General features: G+C 39.7%; 1 protein-coding gene across 1 annotated transcript; it reads left to right on the forward strand.

Moving 5' to 3' along the window:
• Nucleotides 1–805: 805 nt before the first annotated feature.
• LOC139720237 (uncharacterized) lies at nucleotides 806–2,599 on the forward strand. The gene has a single exon (XM_071631601.1). The coding sequence runs from the start codon at nucleotides 806–808 to the stop codon at nucleotides 2,597–2,599; it is 1,794 nt and encodes a 597-aa protein (XP_071487702.1).
• Nucleotides 2,600–22,121: the final 19,522 nt, after the last annotated feature.

Here is a 22,121-nt window from a genome sequence, read left to right on the forward strand (position 1 = left end):
AAAGGCTGCTCAGGAAGCAAATTTTGCAAAGCAAAGGGCTGCTCAGGAAGCAGATCTTGCAAAGCAAAGGGCTGCTCAGGAAGCAGATCTTGCAAAGCAAAGGGCTGCTCAGGAAGCAGATCTTGCAAAGCAAAGGGCTGCTCAAGAAGCAGATCTTGCAAAGCAAAGGGCTGCTCAGGAAGCAGATCGTGTAGTGTTAGAGGCAAGTCTCTGTTTTCGAAGCAGGCTTAAATGAATGCGAAGAGTCTGTAAAGGGTGTTGAATTGAATCTTTCACAAAAGGATGTCAATGAACGTGTGGAGGATTATTTGTCCTCACTTGATGTAGATGATAAGATTCCAGTTGATGGAAATCACATCAACAAGGGGTGGTCAATTCCCTCCCCTCAGTTTGTAAAAGTAGAACAGGAAGGTCAAGTACAAACAAAACTTGGTGTACCTCCTGAAGATGGTGTGTATTCATCCCAGTATGTTGGGATGTCAAAGTGTGACAGTGAAACAAAGAGTGTTAATCGTAGGGAAGGCACTGCTTTCCCATCTAACTTAGACACTGTAAACGTAGTTTCTGACATAAGTAATGTATTGCTTAAGAAGGAATTGGTGTCAAGCGCTTGGTTAAATTCAATGACCGTACATTCAGTTATAGATCCTGGAAAGCTACGCTCGGACGCGTTATCACAGAGCTCCAGCTGACACAATCTCAAGAGATGGGTTTGATCATGAAGTGGTTGGGTAAGGAATCTTCCCAACTGGTCTCTACCATTCATGACAATCATGTTGACCGACCGAATGTTGGTGTGACTAGAATGTGGGAACTCCTTGACAGGAAGTATGGCTCCCCAGAGGCTGTAGAACACGATCTTCAACAGAGGATTGAAGATTTCCCTAGATTAACACATAGGGAGAACGAAAAACTAGAGCAGTTTGGTCATTTGCTCCTGGAGATCGAGTATGCTAAAGAGAATGGGGATTTCCCAGGATTGCTGCATCTGGATTCTGCCAGAGGGTTGCAGGCCTTAGTGCAGAAGTTGCCCTACAATCTCCAGGAGAAGTGGGTAATGGAGGGATCCCGGTACAAGGAAAGGTACCGGGTGACTTTCCCTCCTTTCAAGGTGTTCAGCGAGTTTGTTCGCTATCACGCAAAGATTCGCAATGATCCCAGCTTCATGTTGCCTCGTGACGCGAAGCATCAGGAGGTTGCGAAGAAAACGGTCAGTGTCAGGGCTACGGACGTGAAGGAGGTTCGTCCTTCGGCTTCAAAGGAGTTTTGTCCTATCCACAAGAAGCCACATTCGATCGTTGAGTGCAAGGTATTCCTTGCAAAAACGGTACCTGAGAAGAAAAATCTTCTCAAGCAGTACCAGCTGTGTTTCAGGTGCTGCCTCCCGGGACATGCAGCCCGGGAGTGCAAGGCAAGGGTGAAATGCGAATCATGTGGCAGCCAACGCCACATAACGATTCTTCACTATGAGAATAGCAACGAATCTGCGAAGAATACGCAGAAACCTGAAGACTCTCCCAAAGAAAATCCTCGCACCAACATCACAAGTGCATGCTCCAAGATGAAGGGTTCAAAATGCATAGGAGGTAAATCCTGTGCAAAGATTGTTCCAGTACATGTAACATCAAAGAGGGATAAGAGTATTGTGGTGAAGACATATGCAGTCATAGATGACCAAAGTAATAAGACCATAGCCACATCTACACTCCTAGATAAGTTCGATGTTGCCTATGATGAGATTAGCTACACTCTACGCACATGCAGTGGAGAAGTGTCTGCTCACGGTAGATGTGCAGATGATTTTGTGGTGGAGGATATCCACGGCACTGTCTGTTTGGAGTTGCCAACAGTCACAGAGTGTTCATACATTCCGGATTTCAAGGATGAGATTCCTACTCCGGAGATAATCCAGGCATATGATCATTTGAGGAGCGTTGAGATCCCACCAGTTGATCACAATTGCACAGCAACTCTGTTGATAGGCAGGGATGTAGTTGAGGCGCACCATGTCCTAGACCAAAAGATTGGACCACCTGACTCACCATTCGCACAGAAGTTATGCCTTGGCTGGGTTATCATTGGTGATGTGTGCCTACAAGGGGTCCACCGAAGTGCTGGACAGTCAGTGAGGATTTCTCCCTTGCGCACTCAGATTCTTTCTACAGGCCGGCCCACATGTCTTGAACCCTGTCCGAACGAGTTCAGGTTGAAACACCTCTTTGACAACGAAGATGACAGTATCAGTCTGTCAATCGAGGAACAATTAGTCCGTTTGATGGTAGAGAAGGGAGGCCTGAAAAATGGCAAGTGGACATCTCCACTACCCTTCAAAGAACGAAGGGATCGCCTTCCCAACAATCGTTCACAAGCTTTGAAAAGAGCTCATATCCTCCAGACAAATATGCAGAGGGATCCAATCAAGAGAGAACACATGTTGACATTCATGGAAGGGATGATTTCCCAAGGTCGTGCAGAGGTGGCACCACCTCTTAATGTACATGAAGAGTGCTGTTACCTACCACTAGTTGGGGTTTATCATCCCAAAAAGAAAGGCAAAATCAGAGGAGTCCTCGATTCCTCAATGGAGTCCATGGGATAGTCCTTGAATAAGGTTCATCATGAGATGAAAGGCTCATCGTGGCTTACCGGTCCTCAGAAGATAGCTACACGGGAAGTAGTGAATCCAGTGTCAGAATTTCCACTTGTAGATCCTGACCTAGATGAAGAGATAAAGGAAGAAGTGAACATCCAGGTCACCAAAACCAGTGTGGAACTGCAAGGACTTGTTCCAAGGTTTGAAAAGTTCTCAACCTGGAAAAGCCTAGTCAGAGCGTTCCGTCTGCTCATACACATTGCTCACTCATTCAGCTGCAGGAGTCGCAATGGTTGCCATGGCTGGCACACATGTAGCAACACAGATGTTGAATCTGTACGTCATGCAGAGATGATGATCGTGAAGGAAGTACAGAAGCAGATCTTTCATGAGGAATATGAATGTCTCAGAGAGGGAGCACCTCTACCCTCTAACTCCTCAATACGGGACTTAGCACCCATTCTGAACCAAGATGGTTTGATTTGCGTTGGTGGGAGGTTGAGGAAGTCCTCATTTCCTGTGGTAGTGAAGCACCCGGTATTGATCCCCGGCAAGAGTCACATTGCCAAGCTCCTTGTGATGCACTATCACAATAATGGGCACCCTGGCAGACAGTTGACAGAAGGTTCTCTGCGTGATGCTGGGTTTTGGATTATCGGGGGCAAGAGAGTCATATCTGCCGTTATCCACCGTTGTGTGATCTGCCGCAAACTCAGAGGGAAGACTGTGCTCCAACGCATGGCTGACCTCCCTCAAGAGCGTCTAAAGATCGTACCTCCTTTTTCCCAGGTTGGCGTAGATTGCTTCGGACCATGGGAAGTGGTCACCAGGAAGACCAGAGGAGGTGCTGCCAAAAGCAAGAGATGGGGAATGATATTCTCCTGCTTGACCTCGAGAGCTCTTCATATCGAGGTTCTTGAGGAACTGAGCACTTCGTCATGTATCAATGCGCTGCGGCGATTCATGGCTGTGCGAGGTAAAGTGGAAACCTTTTGGTCCGACAGAGGATCAAATTTTGTGGGAGTCTTGAACGACAAGTTGTTTCGCTCCTTTCTTGAGGGGAACAACACAGAGTGGAAGCTAAATCCTCCCCATGCCCCACACATGGGAGGAGCCTGGGAAAGAATGGTTGGACTATTCAAGAGAATTCTCAATGGCATTCTACTCGAGGCTAAAGAGAAAAGTTTCACTCATAAGACTTTGGTCACATTCATGATGGAAGCAATGGCCATCGTGAATGCTAGACCTCTTGTTCCACTGAGTTCTGATCCAGACGACGCATCTTTCCTCTCACCTTCGATGCTCTTGACTCAGAAACATGGGAGCATTGAAGAGGTGCTTGTCGAGGATTGCAAGCGTAACATGTACACTGCTCAGTGGAAACGTGTCCAAATCGTAGCCGACAGGTTTTGGAAACAGTGGAGACTCCGCTACTTGCAAAGCCTTCAGCAGAGGCGCAAATGGACAAGTACGGAGAGGAATGTCATGAAGGGTGACATAGTCCTGTTGAGAGACAGGGAGGTCAAAAGAAACCAGTGGCCTCTTGGGATCGTTGAGAGTGTTGGTACTGGAGATGATGGTTTAGTCCGTCAAGTTCAAGTCCGTTTGCTCTCGACTGGAAAAACCTATTGTAGGCCAATCCAGGAGTTAATTTTGTTGGTTGAGGCGGAGTAAACTCCTGTTCATGGTCAGTTTGAAGGCCACTTGTTGACAATTGTTCAGTTTTACAGTTTACATTTCGCATGTGATATGTACCGGTACCATAAGTTATGTGTATTTGTACTTAATCAATAGTGGATGTGTTGTGGACATCCTAGGTAACATTTTAAGTTCTGAAAGTTGGGGGGGGGGGAGTGTGCTGTTCGCGCTGAATTATTTTTGCAATTTCGGCTTCTCATACGTAGGCTAGTATTAGCGCATCAAACGTAGCGATGATTGTGTGTTAAATGTATGCGCGCGCGCAATCGTAGTGTGATTTTCGGCCTTCTATAATGGGGCTAGAAAGATGGCGCACGAACCGACGGTTTGCTCGTTCGTGAGTCTAGCCAAAATGCAGAAAATGTGTAAGATTATCTCACGATAGTCACAGAATTCCGGGTGGAAGTTCTTCCTCTGATGGTTCTGCGTAAGTTTACGATTATTTCGTTGTTCACAATTCTTGATAAAAGAGAATTTAAACGCCTTTTGTGGGTCCGGATATCACGAACGATCTAGCGTAAGTGACGCTAGTGTAGGTTATGTACGGTGCATATTGATATAGCGTAGGATTGATAGCTTCGCATTGTGCATTGTACGTTGCGTGTAGAGTTACTGTAGTTGTAGCGCCGTAGACTCGCATTGACTTTGTGTTATCACTTGGCCGTGAGCTGATATGGTGTGTAGAGCAGTATTCAGAACTTGATTTATATGGTGGTAATACATTCAGAATTAATTCACAACTCCTGTTAAGATAGAGTTTGATTCATACAGTTGAGCAACTCGGTTTGTTGAGTAAGACTTCCAGGTGAAGATTCAAAAATAGATATGAGGTTGGATTCAATACTAGTAATGATGAAGATTAGTGATAATTTTGCTGTGTGGACAGTTCCAGTCTAAATAATGCCTTGAGATGTGAGTATAAAAAGACTGTCTTTTGTGTTTTGAGATACAGTCTACGTGCTTTACGTGTTACACTTATATGTGGTTCTATAATGGTTACGTACAGGCTGAAATATTGTCACATTTTTATGTGATATGAAGTGTACGTTATTAAGGCATCTTAAGCAGCTCTGGCTTAAGGGAAAGTATAATTTACCTTGCTTAAATGTACGAAGGCAAGCGAAGTGCCACACATGTAGGCATATAATGTGTCATGTAAGTTATTTTGCATTTTTCATATTATCCTTTGTAACTTACTGTATTATTTCACAGCTTAGGACAGGATCGCAATCGGAATGCGTCCAGAGGGGTTAAGCTTCTAGGCTTGGAAGATCACAAGTCTGTAAGTCTGGTATAGGGTCTTTACATGTATATTACAGCCTTTAAACAATATTTTTCTTGTTGATATTGCAACAGAAAATTGATATTGCAACAGTGTACAAGGTGTATAATTAACATTGCTATAGTGTAACAGTGGATGCATAATGACATTCCAAAGCTGCCATTTCATGATGTGTAGTGAATGCATGCATGGATACAAAATGTGTATGTATAATGATGCAGTACAAGACAGTGTACTATTGTTTGTTCAGAAATAGCAAACCTTTTTGTGTGTTAATGGGGCATTATATCCATATACATTCAATTTATTGTGATCCAAAGAAATGTATGTTTGATATATTCATACAGTGTATCATTCATTCTTTTATTTACAGTTTTACCGTTTCACATACGTGCGCACACGCGCTTGGGCTTGCGCATAGACAGCAAGGAGGAGAATTGATTAAAGACAAGAGTGCAACGTTCGACTCGACTGTCTTCGATTTTATTCTTGTTGTGCATGTGTATACGGTTAGCTGACTGGATAGGATCTAGTGCTACCGGTACCTAGAAATCTGAGGCCAGCATAGAGTCTAACATTCACGTTAGATAGATGTCTAAATAGTATCCAGTAACGTTAGGCCTAATATTAGAACATTTAGGCCCTATCTAACGTTAGATCTAGTTACGTTAGGCCTAACAGTATAGACGCTAGTTTCTAGGCCCTAATCATTTTTTAGCTTGTTAAATGTTAAATTAGGCCTAACATTAGGGCCTAGCCCTAACATTGTCATTAACTGTTAACGTAATAGATAGAACTTAGAATAATTAGATAGAACTTACAGAAGCTGTGTCTCTGTGAACATGTTGTCTCGTCACATGTGATAATCCATTTATAAAAATCCAACCTTAAAGATCCGTGAAAAATTGACGAACCAAAGAAATGGTAGAAAACTAGTTTCTAACGTTGGAACTGAGTAGGAGCCCTAACCGGCTAACGTTAAGTTAGATGAAAACAAATTCGTCCAATTGTAACACCGTTCCGGTTGTAACTTGTATGGATTGGCCTAAAACCACTATTTCGGCACAATTGGACAATCACAAAACGGGAAAATCAAAGTTGCTGGAATAGGTTTCGTTTTTATACCAATCCACGACACAAATATTCAAGTTTGTAGGTGAAAAATATGAACACATAGTTTTGCTTTATTTTTGTGGTGTGATAATTTCTTTCATGGGGCGTAAATTTCATCATGTAACATACGTTACCAATGTCATTCTATTTCAAATGCTTTAAGATTGGTGACTGCAGTCTATGATTGAGATAATTATGCGTCAGATGTGAAGTATACCATCGGCTGCCATGTTTGTAAATGCTGCCTGCAGATGGGAAGGATGGTAAATGACCTTTATGCTGTACTGAACACAGCATGTCCTATTGTGTTAAACCTTATTTCATGTAATGTTCATTTGTTTTCTCGATAATTTGATGTCAGACTTTCTTCAGAAAATGCTTTCAACATTTATCAGTCCCAAATTGCCAGGCAATTCTTGAGTATCATCGATGAAAAATGTGAAACTATGTGCGCAAAAATATATTCGTTAGATTCCACGTAACGTATGTTTCACGTTGATGTAACGTAAGTTACAAAGATAATACTACCACATGTGCAACTGATTTTGGTACATTTTCTTTCTGGTTTTGGTATATATTCTTACATTAATTTCTCGTCAACTCTAAGTGAACGCATGTTATAACACAATGTCGCAATATTATGGTGATACAATTTTCAAAAATGACAATTAAAATAGTTGTAAAACTGCAAGACTTAATAACATGTCCGCGTATAAACTCTGGAGTAGAACAGTAATCCGTAACTGTTGATATTTTGAAGACAATTGGCTTCATACTTATGAATTTATGGCATTGAAATGATAAGAATTGGGAACATGCTGTTTCGTGCCTTCACGGACGAAAGTATTGTCATGATGTACGTGTAATATAAATCGAGTGGTGGGTAACGTAGGTTTCACTTCAATTTTATCATAATGAAAGTTTTCGTATGCATGACGTCTTGAAACTTGTTATATTACCGATGTGTTGGCTCAGTGAGTAGAGCGGCTGCCCTCACAATCGGGAGGTCGTGGGTTCAAACCCCGGCCGCGTCATACCAAAAGACGTTAAAAGATGGGAGTTGCTGCTACCTTGTTTGCCGTTCAACAGTTGAAAAGGTTAGAGCAACGTCGATCTGGCGCTGCTCAGTGGCTGCCGGGCCCACGATCAATTGGGCAAAATGAATTTCCATTCTTGGACAATAAAATTTGGAGTTTATATCCAAAACAATTATTATTATTATTATTATTATCTTCATATTGATGTCTTGTAACTTGTTATCTTCATGCTGTTGAAAGATATGTTTCGAATCCATAACTTTGCCGACTCCATAACTTTGCTGTCGCAACAGTTACTCTATGCAGGAACAATTTGAAAATAGCAGTTGCAATGCGATAGTATTCACAAAATTTTTAACACTTGTATGAAACATGAAACGGCAGAAACGAGATGGTTACTCTGTTAAAGTGCTTCATAATGAACAATAACGCCGTATTGCTTGTATTTAAAATGTCTGAACTCGGTAAACAAGACATAGGGAAAGAAGGAACCAAGAAATGTTCTTTTGTTAATTAAACAAATGACCACATTACTAAGTTGACTATGGAAAATGAGGTCTATGAAATAACGTCAAATTACAGTTGCATTAGCACAATACTGGGTAGGATGAAAGAAATTGTGATTAGTAAAATGATGTACTCAGTACTCGATTTCCTTGTTATGTATGCATAAGACAGTATAATCCACAAGGATAACAAGAATGACAAGTCTTGCAAATAATAATTTTTGCCGTATCTTGAAATTGTCTCCTGGAAAAATGTTTTTGAATCTTTCAAAAGAAAAGTGAAAGGACAAGTTGCTATACATGCACAACAAAGGTACTGATAATGATTACAGGCAGGCCCGTAAGTAGGATTTTTATGGGGTGGGGGATGGGGTCAGAGTTAGAAAAATCGACCACTTCCAGTTTTAAACACCTGACCAGCAGAAAAATAAAAGCTCCCGTGCCATTTTTTTTTTGTTAATTTCTTTTGCCGGGTTTCATCGACTGACAAGCAAGAAAAAAAAAGAAAAGAAAAGAAAATTGAAGAAATATAAAAAAAGGGTTCAGCTCAATTCTATGCTGCCAGTACAAGCCCAATTTCATGTTTTTTTATTTATTTCAAATGGGGGAGGAGGATTCAGCGATTCATTTTTTCTTTTTATTTTGTTTTGTTTATATTTTGACTGCTGGCAAAAAGAGATGTGTGACTTTGCTTCTTTTCTTTGTCAACTATGCGACGGGTACACGGTTTTTTTTCTGGAATCTTTGCTTAGAGATATACTTTTTTTTGCCAATCTGATTGCAGCTTATACGTTCCCTATATATGAGGTTTTAATCTTAGCACTGCTCTTCCCCATTGCAACTGTATTAACTTCAACGAGAAGGAAGAACAAAAAAAAAATGTTGATGCCTTAAACACATAACTTACTGAAACATACATTACTATATTATTATTATCATTATCAATATTATTATCATGTAGGCCTGATCTATGATGGTATACACAGTAATACTTAAAATTACATTTTTTTTTTAATGCACTGTATATTTGTTACCTTTTCTTCATTCAAAATGTGTTTTTCTTCACTTTGAGATCATCAACGATATTACGACACAAATTTGAGTTAATTTTCTCTGTTAAAAATAGTCAGGTAGTAAGTCACCATATTGGTTTATGATAACCGGAGATAAATATAATTGAAAAGACGTATTTCCCTACGGAATTCATTCAACGGTAGTTCTAGAACAATTAAATGTTATTTTTATCCACGCACATTCTCTAAAATATCCTTTTTCAATGACATGAATTGATGAAACTTACGTTACCAAAACTAGAAACTTACGTTACTATATTAATGCAGGGACCTGATCCACTATTTTTGAAGTAGAGATCTGCGTAATCTCTAGTTTTATTTGCTATTCATTGAATTTTCTTAAAGCAATGTTAAATTCATTGTTTATACCTGAAATATGACATCATTAAAGCCAAGTTGAACATCAACGCCCACCAAACGATTTTTTTAAAGATACTATGATTATGTCCCCTTTTACTGCATCCTCCAAACAAACAAGAACATACTGCTGTAAATGAATTTGATATGTTTTGACGGAGAAACTCATCAACATCATAACTTTAACAATTAAATTGTCTCAAATTAAATGGGCTTTTCCGTGGATTGTCTGTTATTAACATGACAACATCTTGAAACTTTCGTTACCAAAATTTGAAACATACGTTACTTCATAAATTGAGTGATTTATTTCAAAATAATAAACCCGCACAGCAAAGTAATTGGATTTTTACGGTGGAAACTACTGACTTAATAAACACACAATAAACAGAAGTAAAGCATGATTCTATGAAAAACAACAACACATTTCCAACAATCAAATACCTACTCAGTTTTTCAACACATCATGTAAAGGTATTTTGCGCGCTGCCAATGCACAAGATGCCAGTGAAAGAAGTTGCTGAGCTATCCCATGACCTCAAATCGACGGCACAGATTCGAGAAATGTACATTTAGATGGTAATTGATGGTATAATCAAGCTTTTTGTCATTTGGCGGTAACGTATAGTTACATCACGTATGTTACACTTGTGGATTAAATCGTATAAGTTAGCAACATAATGATGCGTAATCTTTTGCCACCCATGGGTTGAGGACAATCTACTCCATTAGTCTCAACTCTATAACAATCATTCAGAGCCATGTACCTTCATACTTTTTACAAAGATGGTAACGTATGTTACTTCTCTGAAATCTACCTTTTTAAAATCTATGTTTGCGAGATTAGCAGTCGCATGTCTTTTGAAGCTGAGTGATGAAATATTTTTTAACATAAACTTAGACCCCTTTTGGTCAGAAAAACAATACAATTGTGTTGTACTCACTGTAATAGCATAACCAAGTTTGCAGTACAAAGATGGTAACGTATGTTTCAGCAGATCTGGCGACACATTTCCATCAGGTATTTTGTTGTGAAAGAATGGTTAGCTTAAAAAAGTTGTGTTAGGTTTTCATAAAACCTTAAGCCACTTTTCTGAAACTGTGAGTTAGCTTCCTCTTTATGCTCATATTTTCCCACAAAGTTGAGAAAACACAAAAAATCATCGTTGGCGAAATGCACTTTTAAGCCTGTTGGCCGAACTTAACCCTCCACCAATGGCTTAGTGGTATAATCTCGCCTTCGAAATGGTTTCAGTTTTTGTTTGTATGTCCCTTGGTATCACATAAAATCACAGGAGCATTTTGAAAGAGCTTTTTATCTCTCCTAGGTGAGTAGGAACATAAGCGACACGATTTTTGACCAATTGCGCCGAAATAGTGGTTTTTGGCCGGTTGGGTGTTCATCACACCGACCACCTAACGTTTTTCTATCAATAGAAACGTGAAAAATCTCACAATTTGCCTGATATTTTACTCACGTGTGGAGAAAATACTCCGCATTTACAAGCGCGCACTGAAAATGCGATCTGAGGTACGCGCTCTAGATGGCGGCTTCGAACGCGTGGGGTGTCATTTTTTCCGCACTCAGTTGCCCTGTACATTTAAACCGACCACCCTGACAATACGTATAAAGCGCACTTAAATGCGTTTTTTCGACAAGCTGCTATTTTTTCTAGCCGTCATTTTTTATGCCTCCGCCAACGAAGTGGCCGGAGGCATTATGTTTTCGGGTCGTCCGTCCGCCCGTCCGCCCGTCCGTCCGTCCGTATGTACGTCCGTCCCGTTTTGTTTTTGTCGATATCTCAAGAACCGTGTGGTGGTTTTACATCAAACTTGGTATGAGGGTATATCCTGGGGGGATAATACTTTGTTTGGATTTTAGGGTCACGGGGTCAAAGGTCAAAGGTCACAGCTTATTTTTGTGAAAAAAAGGTTGAAATTCATGTTTTTCTCCATATCTCGCAAATGGTTCAAGGTATCTTCATGGAACTTAGTATATATGCTTGTTCCAATGGGCAGTGATTATCTAGTGAAGTTGGGGGTCATGGTTCAAAGTTCAGGGGTCAAAGGTCAAGGTCAACTCCTCAAAATGTGCTACTTTCCTTATATTTATGCAATGCCTGAAGGTTTTTTTTTTTTAAACTTGATGTATGCATGTATTACCCAATATATATTCTGTGGGAAGTTTCTTGCCAAAAGGTCAAAGGTCAAAGATCAAGTGAAAGTGCTGAATTGCACTTTTTCCTCCATATCTCAAAAGTAACTCAAGGTATCATCATGAAACTTACATATTTATGCATGTTCAGCCTAACAGTGATTCTCTTTGGAACTGTGAGGTCAAAGGTCAAAGGCCAGGTTTAGATAATGCTATTTTCCCATTTGATACTGAAATTATACTTTTTCTTAATACCTTGAAAATTACCCAACGCATAAACTTGTAAAAGGGTCAAACGTCAAGTAAAAATCATCAGTTCCCCAAATACCTGCACTCTGACATTTTAATCATCCTAGTTCTAGGAAAGTGAACATTCAGCACATTTGTGGCAAACCTGTCATTTTAATAATATTTTGCTAATTGTGTGAAACTGTCATCACACATTGTCAAGACATTGCCTATTAGGAGAACCATGCATTATGGCGGAGGCATATCAGTCGCCGTAGCGATAATATTATTGATGCGCTTATTAAAAAGGAGCACATAATTGGAGTTTTTATGGATCTTAGTAAAGCATTCGACACTATTGATCATGACATTTTATTTGAAAAATTACATAATTATGGCGTGAGAGGGATTACTTTGTCATGGTTTAGAAGTTATCTAAGTCATCGAAAACAATATGTTGCATTTAAATCCAGTCATTCGTTCCATTTGAACGTGTCATGTGGTGTCCCTCAGGGATCTATCCTCGGGCCCCTACTTTTTTTGATTTATATTAATGATATCATTATAATTCCTCTCCTCGTTTAAACTTCATTTTATTTGCAGACGACACCAATGTTTTTTATTCCCACAAGGATATTGTAACATTGATTGATACATTTAACATGGAATTAAGTAATATTTCGAAATGGTTTAGAAGTAATAAGCTTTCATTGAATATTGATAAAACATGTTTTATACATTTTCATACGCTTCAATCCCAACCCACCCTTCCTCAAAGTATTGCTATTGATGATATAAACATTACTGAGAAACATTCAACCAAGTTCCTAGGAGTGACCCTAGATAACAATCTAACTTGGAATACTCATGTCCAGAATATTATAACAGCAATATCTAAAGCAACTGGTGTTTTAAGGAGAATAAAATACTTAATTAATGATCAAACTTTAATGATGTTATACAACACCTTATTTCTACCATATGTAATGTACTGTAATATTGTATGGGGCAACTGTAGCAAAACCAAATTGAACACAATTTTTCTTCTTCAGAAAAAGGCTCTTCGTATATGCACACATTCAAATTTTTTGGCTCACACTGATCCCATATTTTATCGCCTAAAAACTCTAAAGGCCCATGAAATACATTCATACCTAACTGCTATATTTATGTATAAACACATTCGAAATTTATTACCATTTTTCCATAATGCCCTAGTAACTAATGATCACATTCACTCATACCCTACCCGTCGTTCCCATGATTTTCATTTAAGTAATCCAAAGCTTTTACTTGCTCAAAAGTCGATTAGACATCACTGTCCGGATACATGGAACACTCTTCCTGAGGAGTTGAAACAGTGTGCCTCCTTGTTTTCATTCAAAGCAAACTTAAAGAAGCATATTTTATCACAGTATACTTCAAATACGAATTAAGCACGAATAATTTATATGACTTATGTTGGTCTCCCGATAGTAGCAACATCGTAAGTCATTCCCTCTTTCAGCAAACCAATTTTATCATTCCAAATCCCAGCCTATCTGCCCCTGTGCACTCTCAAGCACTCGCACGCACATTCACCACCATCACACATCAGAGTTTATTTTCCCCTGCTATCTTCGCAGCAGAATTTGTATTGTTTACCAATTTACCTACCTACCTTTTTCTCGGGCCGGCCATCTTTTCAAGCAATGCTTACAATGGCGGCCCTCTGCATTATCACTTCTTAAATATAATATTGTTATTGTAATCCCAGCTGCATAGACATGCATACACTCTTAGAAAAAAAGTTCTTTTGAGCACCATTAAATGGTTCTCAGCACTGTCACAATAGCGACACCCTTTTTGGTGCTCGTGAGAACCTTTTTTAAATGGTGCTTGTCGGCACCTTTTGCAAAAGGTGCCCATTAGAACCTTTTTCCCGATGAAATGGTGCTCGTGAGTACCATTTGAAAGGTGCCCATGGGCACCTTTTTGACTAAAGATGGGCACCTTTTTGACTCTTTTCAAAAGGTGCTCATGAGAACCATTTCATTGGAAAAGGTTCTAATGGGCACCGATGTTAAAAGGTGCTGACAGGCACCATTTAAAAAGGTTCTCACAGGCTCCAAAAAAGGTGTCGCTATTGTGACAGTGCTGAGAACCATTTAATGGTGCTCAAAAGAACCTTTTTTTTTTCTTAGAATGTAGTATGTGAATTGATGTCTGTGTAATTTTGGTGTGTTTCACACGCAGTGCTGGTAAGTTGCTTCACTGGCACCATTCTTAAAGGTACATTTGTACATACACTGTTGTATCTGCATTGAAAATGTGCATCACAAACTCATTTGAAATGAAATGAATTGAACTGAATTTCATCTCATCAGTCAAACATACGTACAAAACATACATATTAGCAATACATAAGCATGTCATACATTATCGTCGACACTGGAAAAAAAAAAACAAGGATAACACACCCATGCACACACAGTTTCACAAGCATGAATACAAACGTGTACATGAAGAGTTTGTTCGCAAATACCGATAAGTCCATATTTGCCATATTGAGATATTTCCGATTAAAGGTCAAGAAAAATAAAGAGAATAATAAGAAAATTTTTTTGCTTCTTTTGACCATAACTTCAAAATGTACCTTTATATGCAGTGACCAATATATCATTCAAAAGGTATTATTTTGTACTTTATGACAGAGACCGTACTTCAAAATCTTCAAAAATGGACTTATTGGATTTTGCAAACTTTCACATGTACATGAAATTCACCAATATTTTTTCATGAAACATCACTCAATAACTGAAAACCATAGAAATTTGCTCTTTCACAAATTCGCAGAAATGTATTTATTCACCTTAACTTTTACAATCTAAAGGTGAGGTTTGTATTTGTCATGTTATAATCTGTCAAATATTCTTCACAAGATATTTTCATTTGTTCACTAATTTTTTTCCACAATGATTGTCATTTGTGTACTGAGCAGTTCTTGAAACACCATCACACATCTCTGTACAGATGATATGAAATAGCAAGAGGTGCATCAGGCTTTTGAAATACATAACAAATTTTCTAATTCTCTGTGAAATAATTCCTGCATGGCTGAGATACAGTAATTGTGTCAGTCTTAAGATAGGCAGAGGTCAAGTACATTACTTAAGTAGTATGAGGAACTATTTCCACATATTTGCTAGTTTGTTTGGTAATGGGTTTTTTTTTTGTTTCTTTTAAAGCATATTTGTCTTAAAAGCAACTACAAAGGGCAGGAAAACAATTCCATTAAACAGGACCTTTGGTATTGTCACAGAAAACATACATTATATTGCTGGTATGATACTTGGGAGAGGATAAGCTTTACACTTCTCCACTTCACTTCACATTTATAACGTCGAGTACTTGAATTACTTATCTTTGTATACGAGTGACCTTTTTTTTCTGCAATTTGAAAGCACCATAGACACATCTATACAACTGCAAATGCAAGAAGAGTATCAATTCAGGTTAATCATGACCTCTGACAATTTACAGCATGTCATACTGTAATATCATTAATTTCCTTTTATATCGTTGTTTATGCAAGTCAAACGACTCTGTTTCAAATATACTTTGTATGTTTCCCATGTTCACGATTACTCAATCTATGTATATATTGATTTGCAGAAAATAAAGTATCTATCAAACAAAAAATATCTAGTTCCCCAATAATATTTGAATATATCTTGAATCCTTCGATATTACTGTTTTGAAGGACTGTTTGATGAATTTGAATTGATTTTCATTAGGAAACTTTTCATCGTAAATGAAATAAATAAGATGAGTTGGTTTGTTTTTTCACATTCATTTCTCGCTTCTGCTTCAACTCGTACGGTCGTAGTGGGCGACAAAATAATTATGTCATGTGTATGTGTAACGTGTGTGCACGATACGATCGTACAACTACAAGCGGCGGAGTTTGAGAGAGCGGCATAATGACAATTTTGCGGTCAAAATCGTCAAATTAATTACGGAAGGATACTCTACATCTAACAACGAGTCAGCAAAGGTAGGCCTAGTTATATGTAGTTACACGATAAATCTTATTCGATTTTGCTAAATTTCGGTAATTTAGAGGGAATACTTATTTGTTTTCGCCTCATCTTACTCGGTAGCGTAGCCCAGTGAAGAATCGAACACCGTTGCGCGTAGTCCCATGTGTACATTTTCTTTCTTTACGCGCAATGCATTCTAGAGCGCGGTCGGTTCATATGGACCCGGTCGGTGTGTTGAACACCTACCATACCACACTACGCCGGCCCAGGCCCTACTCAGTTTCTAACGCTAACGTTACGTTACTAGTTCAATCGGTGATCGCATCATAAGTAGATGCTCTATACCCAGGCCCACAATGCACCAGCCAACTTTCCAGACATCCGGTCACAACGGCATTCAGGGGGGCGTTTCATCAACGAGTTCGTCGGAGTTTTCACCGACGAATTTGCTATCAGCCAATCAGACGCAAGGATTTATACTGACAACTGTCAAAAGCTAATGAAATCCTTGGTCTGATTGGCTGATAGAAAATTTGTCGGTGAAAACTCCGACGAACTCGTTGATGAAACGCCCCCCAGGTGGAGAATCGGATTCTTTCCGATTATGCGCTTTCTGTAGAAACAACCCGGGTCTGCGTTTGCGCAGTGTTTGATTACGCGCTTGCAAATTCTAGGTCTATCGGATTCTCTGTAGAAACACGCTGTATGATTGTGAGATCATGTTGTTGCCAAATTTTTACCTCCACGAAATAATCCTTATTACTTTAAAATCCCGTTCTTCAAAATAATCCCCTTAATTGAAAAAAAAAACTACGACTATAATTTTTAAATCTTTTTAAGATAATAAAAATACCACTACCTTTGGAAATGAATGATGTTCCTAGGTGTACTGAGTTTGTACTTAGCTGTCTTTTGTATCGTCATGTAGGGTAGCCATTTTGTGTCCATTGCTATCGCGCGCCTTCGTATCTTATCTCTACTATCTTTCAGCGTGTTTCTACAGAGAATCCGATATACCTAGAATTTGCAAGCGCGTAATCAAACACTGCGCTAACGCAGAACCGGGTTGTTTCTACAGAAAGCGCATAATCGGATTGAATCCGATTCTCCACCTAAATGCAGGTGTGACCGGATGTCTGGAAAGTTGGCTGGTGCATTGTGGGCCTGGGTAGAGCATCAACTGATGATGCGGATGCGATCACCGATTGAACGAAACTGAGCATGCACAGGGCCTGCCCTGGGCCGGCCCGGCCTAGTGTGGGTACAAGTTACAACCGGCTGCTGGACGAATTTGTTTTCATTTAACTTAACGTTAGGGCTCCTACTCTAACGTTAGCTCCAACGTTTATTTGGATCAGAAACTAGTTTTCTACCAATTCTTTTGTTCGTCAATTTTTCACGGATCTTAAGGTTGGATTTTTATAACTGGATTATCACAATATGTGACGAGACAACATCAGTTCACAGAGACACAGCTTCTGTCGCGTCGGAGTTCTGCAAGTTCTATCTAACTAGAGTAGAAGTAGAACCTCTACCCAACTCAACTGTTGGGCTAGGCCCTACGTTAGGCATATTTCTAGTCTAACATTTAACGTTAACAAGTTAAGATAAAAAATGGTTAAATTAGGGCCTACACGTTTTAGGCGTAGATATATCTAACACCATAGGCCAGCAAGGGCCTAACTTAGAGTCGTCTAGATCTAGACCTAACATCGTTAGATTACTAATTATCCTCTTGTTCTAGAATAGGCCTAACAGATTACTGCGACTGGATGCTATCTAGCTCTAATGTTAGACTATTTATGTTAGTGATTTCCACATAACATTACTTGTCATTAGGCCTAACGTTAGATTCTAACGTTAGGCATACTTTTACTAACGTGTCGTTAGGGGCCCTGAAATCCAATTTTATTTGAAAACATCACTTTTGCCGTGAAACGAATATCTCTCACGCTACATACAAGGGTGGTTCTAAGAAACATTCCATAGGCTCTATTTTTTAACATTTTTCTTCTATTTTTCTTGAGATTACTTGGGAACGCCCACAAAAAAATCCTTCCAAACTAACATGTTCATCAATAGTTTTAACGTTAACGTTAACAGTTAAGTATTATTCTAATATAAATATTCTTGAGATGACCTCATCTGTCAATCATTGCTGAAGTACAGAAAATGAGAAATGTTTAACAAAAGACATTTGGAATGCACCTTCCTCTCGACTCAGCATAACTTAGATCAGAAGTTGCATGTTTCTGTCATATTATCATTGTGACTAACAAAAAATGGCGAGAGAAGGTGTAACTGTTATTCCAAATCAAATGTCTTTTGTTAAATATTTCAGTACTTTAGTCTTTACCAATGACTGACAGATGAGGTCATCTCAAGAATAATAATATATAGAATAGAAATGTCTTAAAGTAGATCTAGAACTAAGTTAGTTTGGAAGGTGTTTTTTTGTGGGCGTTCGCAAGTAGAGTCTAATCTGAAGAATAAAAAGAAAAAGTCGTTAAAAATAAATGGAATGTTTCTAACGTTAGATATCCGTTTCACCACAAAAGTGATGTTGAGAACTTGAGGCCAGGGTATTTTAAATCAACACAAATCAACATGCATTTGAATTTCAGGGCCCCTTTAAATTAGGCCCTACCTAGACCTAGAGAACCACTCTAACTTAACAAGTTAAAACGTTCAGTAGTCTAAACTGTTAGAGTCTTAAACACAAACGGCCTAACGTTACAACTGTAAAGGATCGAATGTGTGTCATAACGTTAGAACAAAGGCCTAACGTTAGGGCTAACGTTAACTGTTAACTGTGTTAGACCTCTTTCTTTGGGCAGGTAGGATTTAATTCAGGTAGAAACTAGGGTCTATGGAACATTTACTAGACTAGAACTGTAACGTTAACGTTAGTTATATTCCAAGTCAACGTTAGATTTTAGAAGTAGATCTAGCTGTTGTTAGGATGCCTAACAAAACAGTTAACGGTGAACGTTAGAATGCGTTGATTCTAACGTACGGTAAAGTTTAGGTAGGCACCCTGCCTCTAAATCTAACGTTAACTAGACATCTAACATTTACACCCCAAGTGGACTCACTTTTTTCACTTTTGGATTGACAAAATGTGCTTCAAATGTTTCGATAAATGAATGTTTGAATTTCCTTTCATTTTCGGACTAACGAACTGTCGTATTTTTATAGGCCCTACCAAGATCCATATTTGATCCATGTTTGATTCTTTGTCGATTAACAAACTATATAGACCCTAGTAACGAACCTTTAGAATAACGACAAAAAGTTCGTAAAACAAACCCTAACACTAGTTTGCTAATGCTAGACTTTAGAGTTTGTCTTTTCCGAACTAAAAAGTACCGGTATTAGGCCTAACCAACAACGTTAGACTAGAGTATCTATTTAGACCCCTATGTGCATCTCACACGTAATACGTGACGTATTGTTAGCGCTAGTAGTATAGAATTGTCAATTAGAATGTAACAAGTTAGTCGTACTCGTAGAACTAGTATAGATATCTAGGTTCTAGTAGCTCTAGAAATAGAATCTAACGGGTTAACGTTAACTGTAGTGTTAGATCTAGGCCTACTAGTGTTAGTTGCCTTGGTTTTAAAATTACAGCGCAACTGTGTAAAAATAACACCCCTGCCCCTGTTGTGTGTCTTTTCTTTATGTTAAAATTCAGAGTATTTTCTTTACAAGTTTGTCAAATCTGAAGCAAATTGTGACTAGATCTAGTAACATTAGAACCTGATACTCAGACGTGTTGGAGACACCCAACTAACGTTAGATAAATAGCTGCAGCATGCATGCAAAACATAAAACTTTAAAAGTCATGGCCACATTACCGTACCGTACACGTGTATGTCAAACTGGTAATTGTCTTCCGGGTCAGTATCGGATCACTGAACCTGGCGTGTTTCTACAGCGCTGACACTGGAAACTGCCCCGGAAAGAACTACCTCATTAGACGGTTAAGATAATCGGAATCGGTATCGGAATCTGCATCGGAAAGAAACCGTTACTGGTGCGCTTCTACAGGCCCCTCTATCGGATACAATCCGATAGACCCGGAATTTGGGGTTCTGTAGAAACACGCTGTTTGGTATAACCCCATACTGTTGGTTTAGGCGTATACGCTAGAAACATGCAACAAGTACGCATCTACAGCCAACAAACCTCATTGTGACGTCATCCCCTACAGTCATCGCACCCCCAGCTGGACTTTCAGGAACGCGCACAAAGCACCCGTAAGCAGCCAGATTTGACGCAATTCATTATTGTGACGTCACAAGAGCTAAAGGACACGTCCACTTTTTTCTCCTTTTGAACCAACTCTGAGCTATAGATAGCCTTCGAGTCGATACACGCGAATATCGAGTAGCACCGAATAGTGTTTGTGGGTCTTTGTTGTCAACCTCCTTGTGGTGGGCCCGGGGCAACTGATCGATCAGGTGACTGATTTATCAGGCGAATGACAAAAATCTGAGACAGCAGCAGCAACAGTAAAGCTCTAAACAAGATGAATCCTTCATGTTCACAGCCTGAAGCTGACACAAAGTTATCAGGGCAAGCATTATTTGATGTCATACAGGAAGGCGTCTCCGTGCTGCAACTAAACGTAGAAGGCCTCACCAAAGCCAAGATCAATGTTATTGAACAGTTACGTCAGACACATAAAGCCACAGTAGTTCTTCTAAAGGAAACTCATGCTAAGGACAGCTCTTATCTCAAGATCCCTGGCTTCACTCTGGCCGCACATACAGTAAGCGAAATTCATGGGATTGCAACTTTTGTCAAGAGTACTCACAGATGGAAAGCATTGGTTTCATGTCCATCAGACTCACCAGTGGAGTGGACGGCAACGTTAGTTGAAGAGGTTACCATTATAAATATCTACAAGCCACCCTCATTTCGACTCCAGCCAAATACCCTTCCTATCTTCAGTGCTCATTGCATCTATGCTGGAGATTTCAACAGTCACAGTACTTCATGGGGCTACTCATCCACTAATCCAGATGGTTTTGCACTAGAAGATTGGCCCTCAACAGCTGGTGTCCAATTACTGTTTGACCCAAAACAGCCAGACAGCTTTCACTCTTGCAGATGGAATACAACGTCAAATCCTGACTTAGCCTTTGTCAACTTTCAAGGCCCATCACCTCACCGGATTATCTTAGACCCCTTTCCCAAGTCACAACACAGGCCATCACTACTCATACCGGTAAACCCAGTCCGACCAGTCACAACCAAGCCTGTTAAGCGTTGGAATTTCCGCAAGGCCGACTGGGAAAAATTCTCGAACTTGGTAGATGAAGCCGTATGCAATCTCCCTCCACCAACTCCCCGTGACAAGCCTACTCAGACTTCTGCAATATACTCATCAAGGCAGCAACGAATTCCATCCCGCGCGGCTTTCGCCGACACTACATCCCCACCTGGGACGAAGAATGTGATGCTATCTACAACCAGTTCTTGCGATCTGAACCTGGAGACATGGCTTCCACCAAAGCCTCAGAACTGACTGATTGTCTAGACAGGAAGCGTCGTAAACGTTGGGAAGAAACCGTGCACGGGATAGACTTCACTCACTCTAGTAGAGTTGCTTGGAAGACTCTCAAACGCCTCACTGGAAACAGTACCAAACCTAAAACATGTCCCATGTCAGCCAACTCCATCGCGGAACAACTTGTTAGCAATGGGCGATTCAAGGACTGTGACAAGGCCCACACTCGATCTGTGAAACAGGAGACTGGCAACCTATGGCACGCCCCGGGAGTGGATGGATGGTTGTCGGCCCCCTTCTCTCAGGAGGAGTTAGCTAATGCTTTAGCCATACTTAGGAGTGGAAAGGCCCAAGGTCCGGACAACATCCCACCGGAATTCCTTATTCATTGTGGGGTCAAATGTCAGAAGTGGTTGACAGATTTCTATTCCTGCTGTTTCACCAACCAAGTCATTCCTAAGATATGGAGAAAAGCCACTGTAATTGCTCTCCAAAAACCAAACAAACCAGTTGATTGACCAGTTGAAACTAGAGCACGCGCT

Source organism: Diadema antillarum, unplaced genomic scaffold (assembly GCF_040938485.1).
Source record: "Diadema antillarum isolate AM-2024a unplaced genomic scaffold, OU_Dant_1.0 scf00000124, whole genome shotgun sequence".
Classification (NCBI taxonomy): Eukaryota; Metazoa; Echinodermata; class Echinoidea; order Diadematoida; family Diadematidae; genus Diadema; species Diadema antillarum.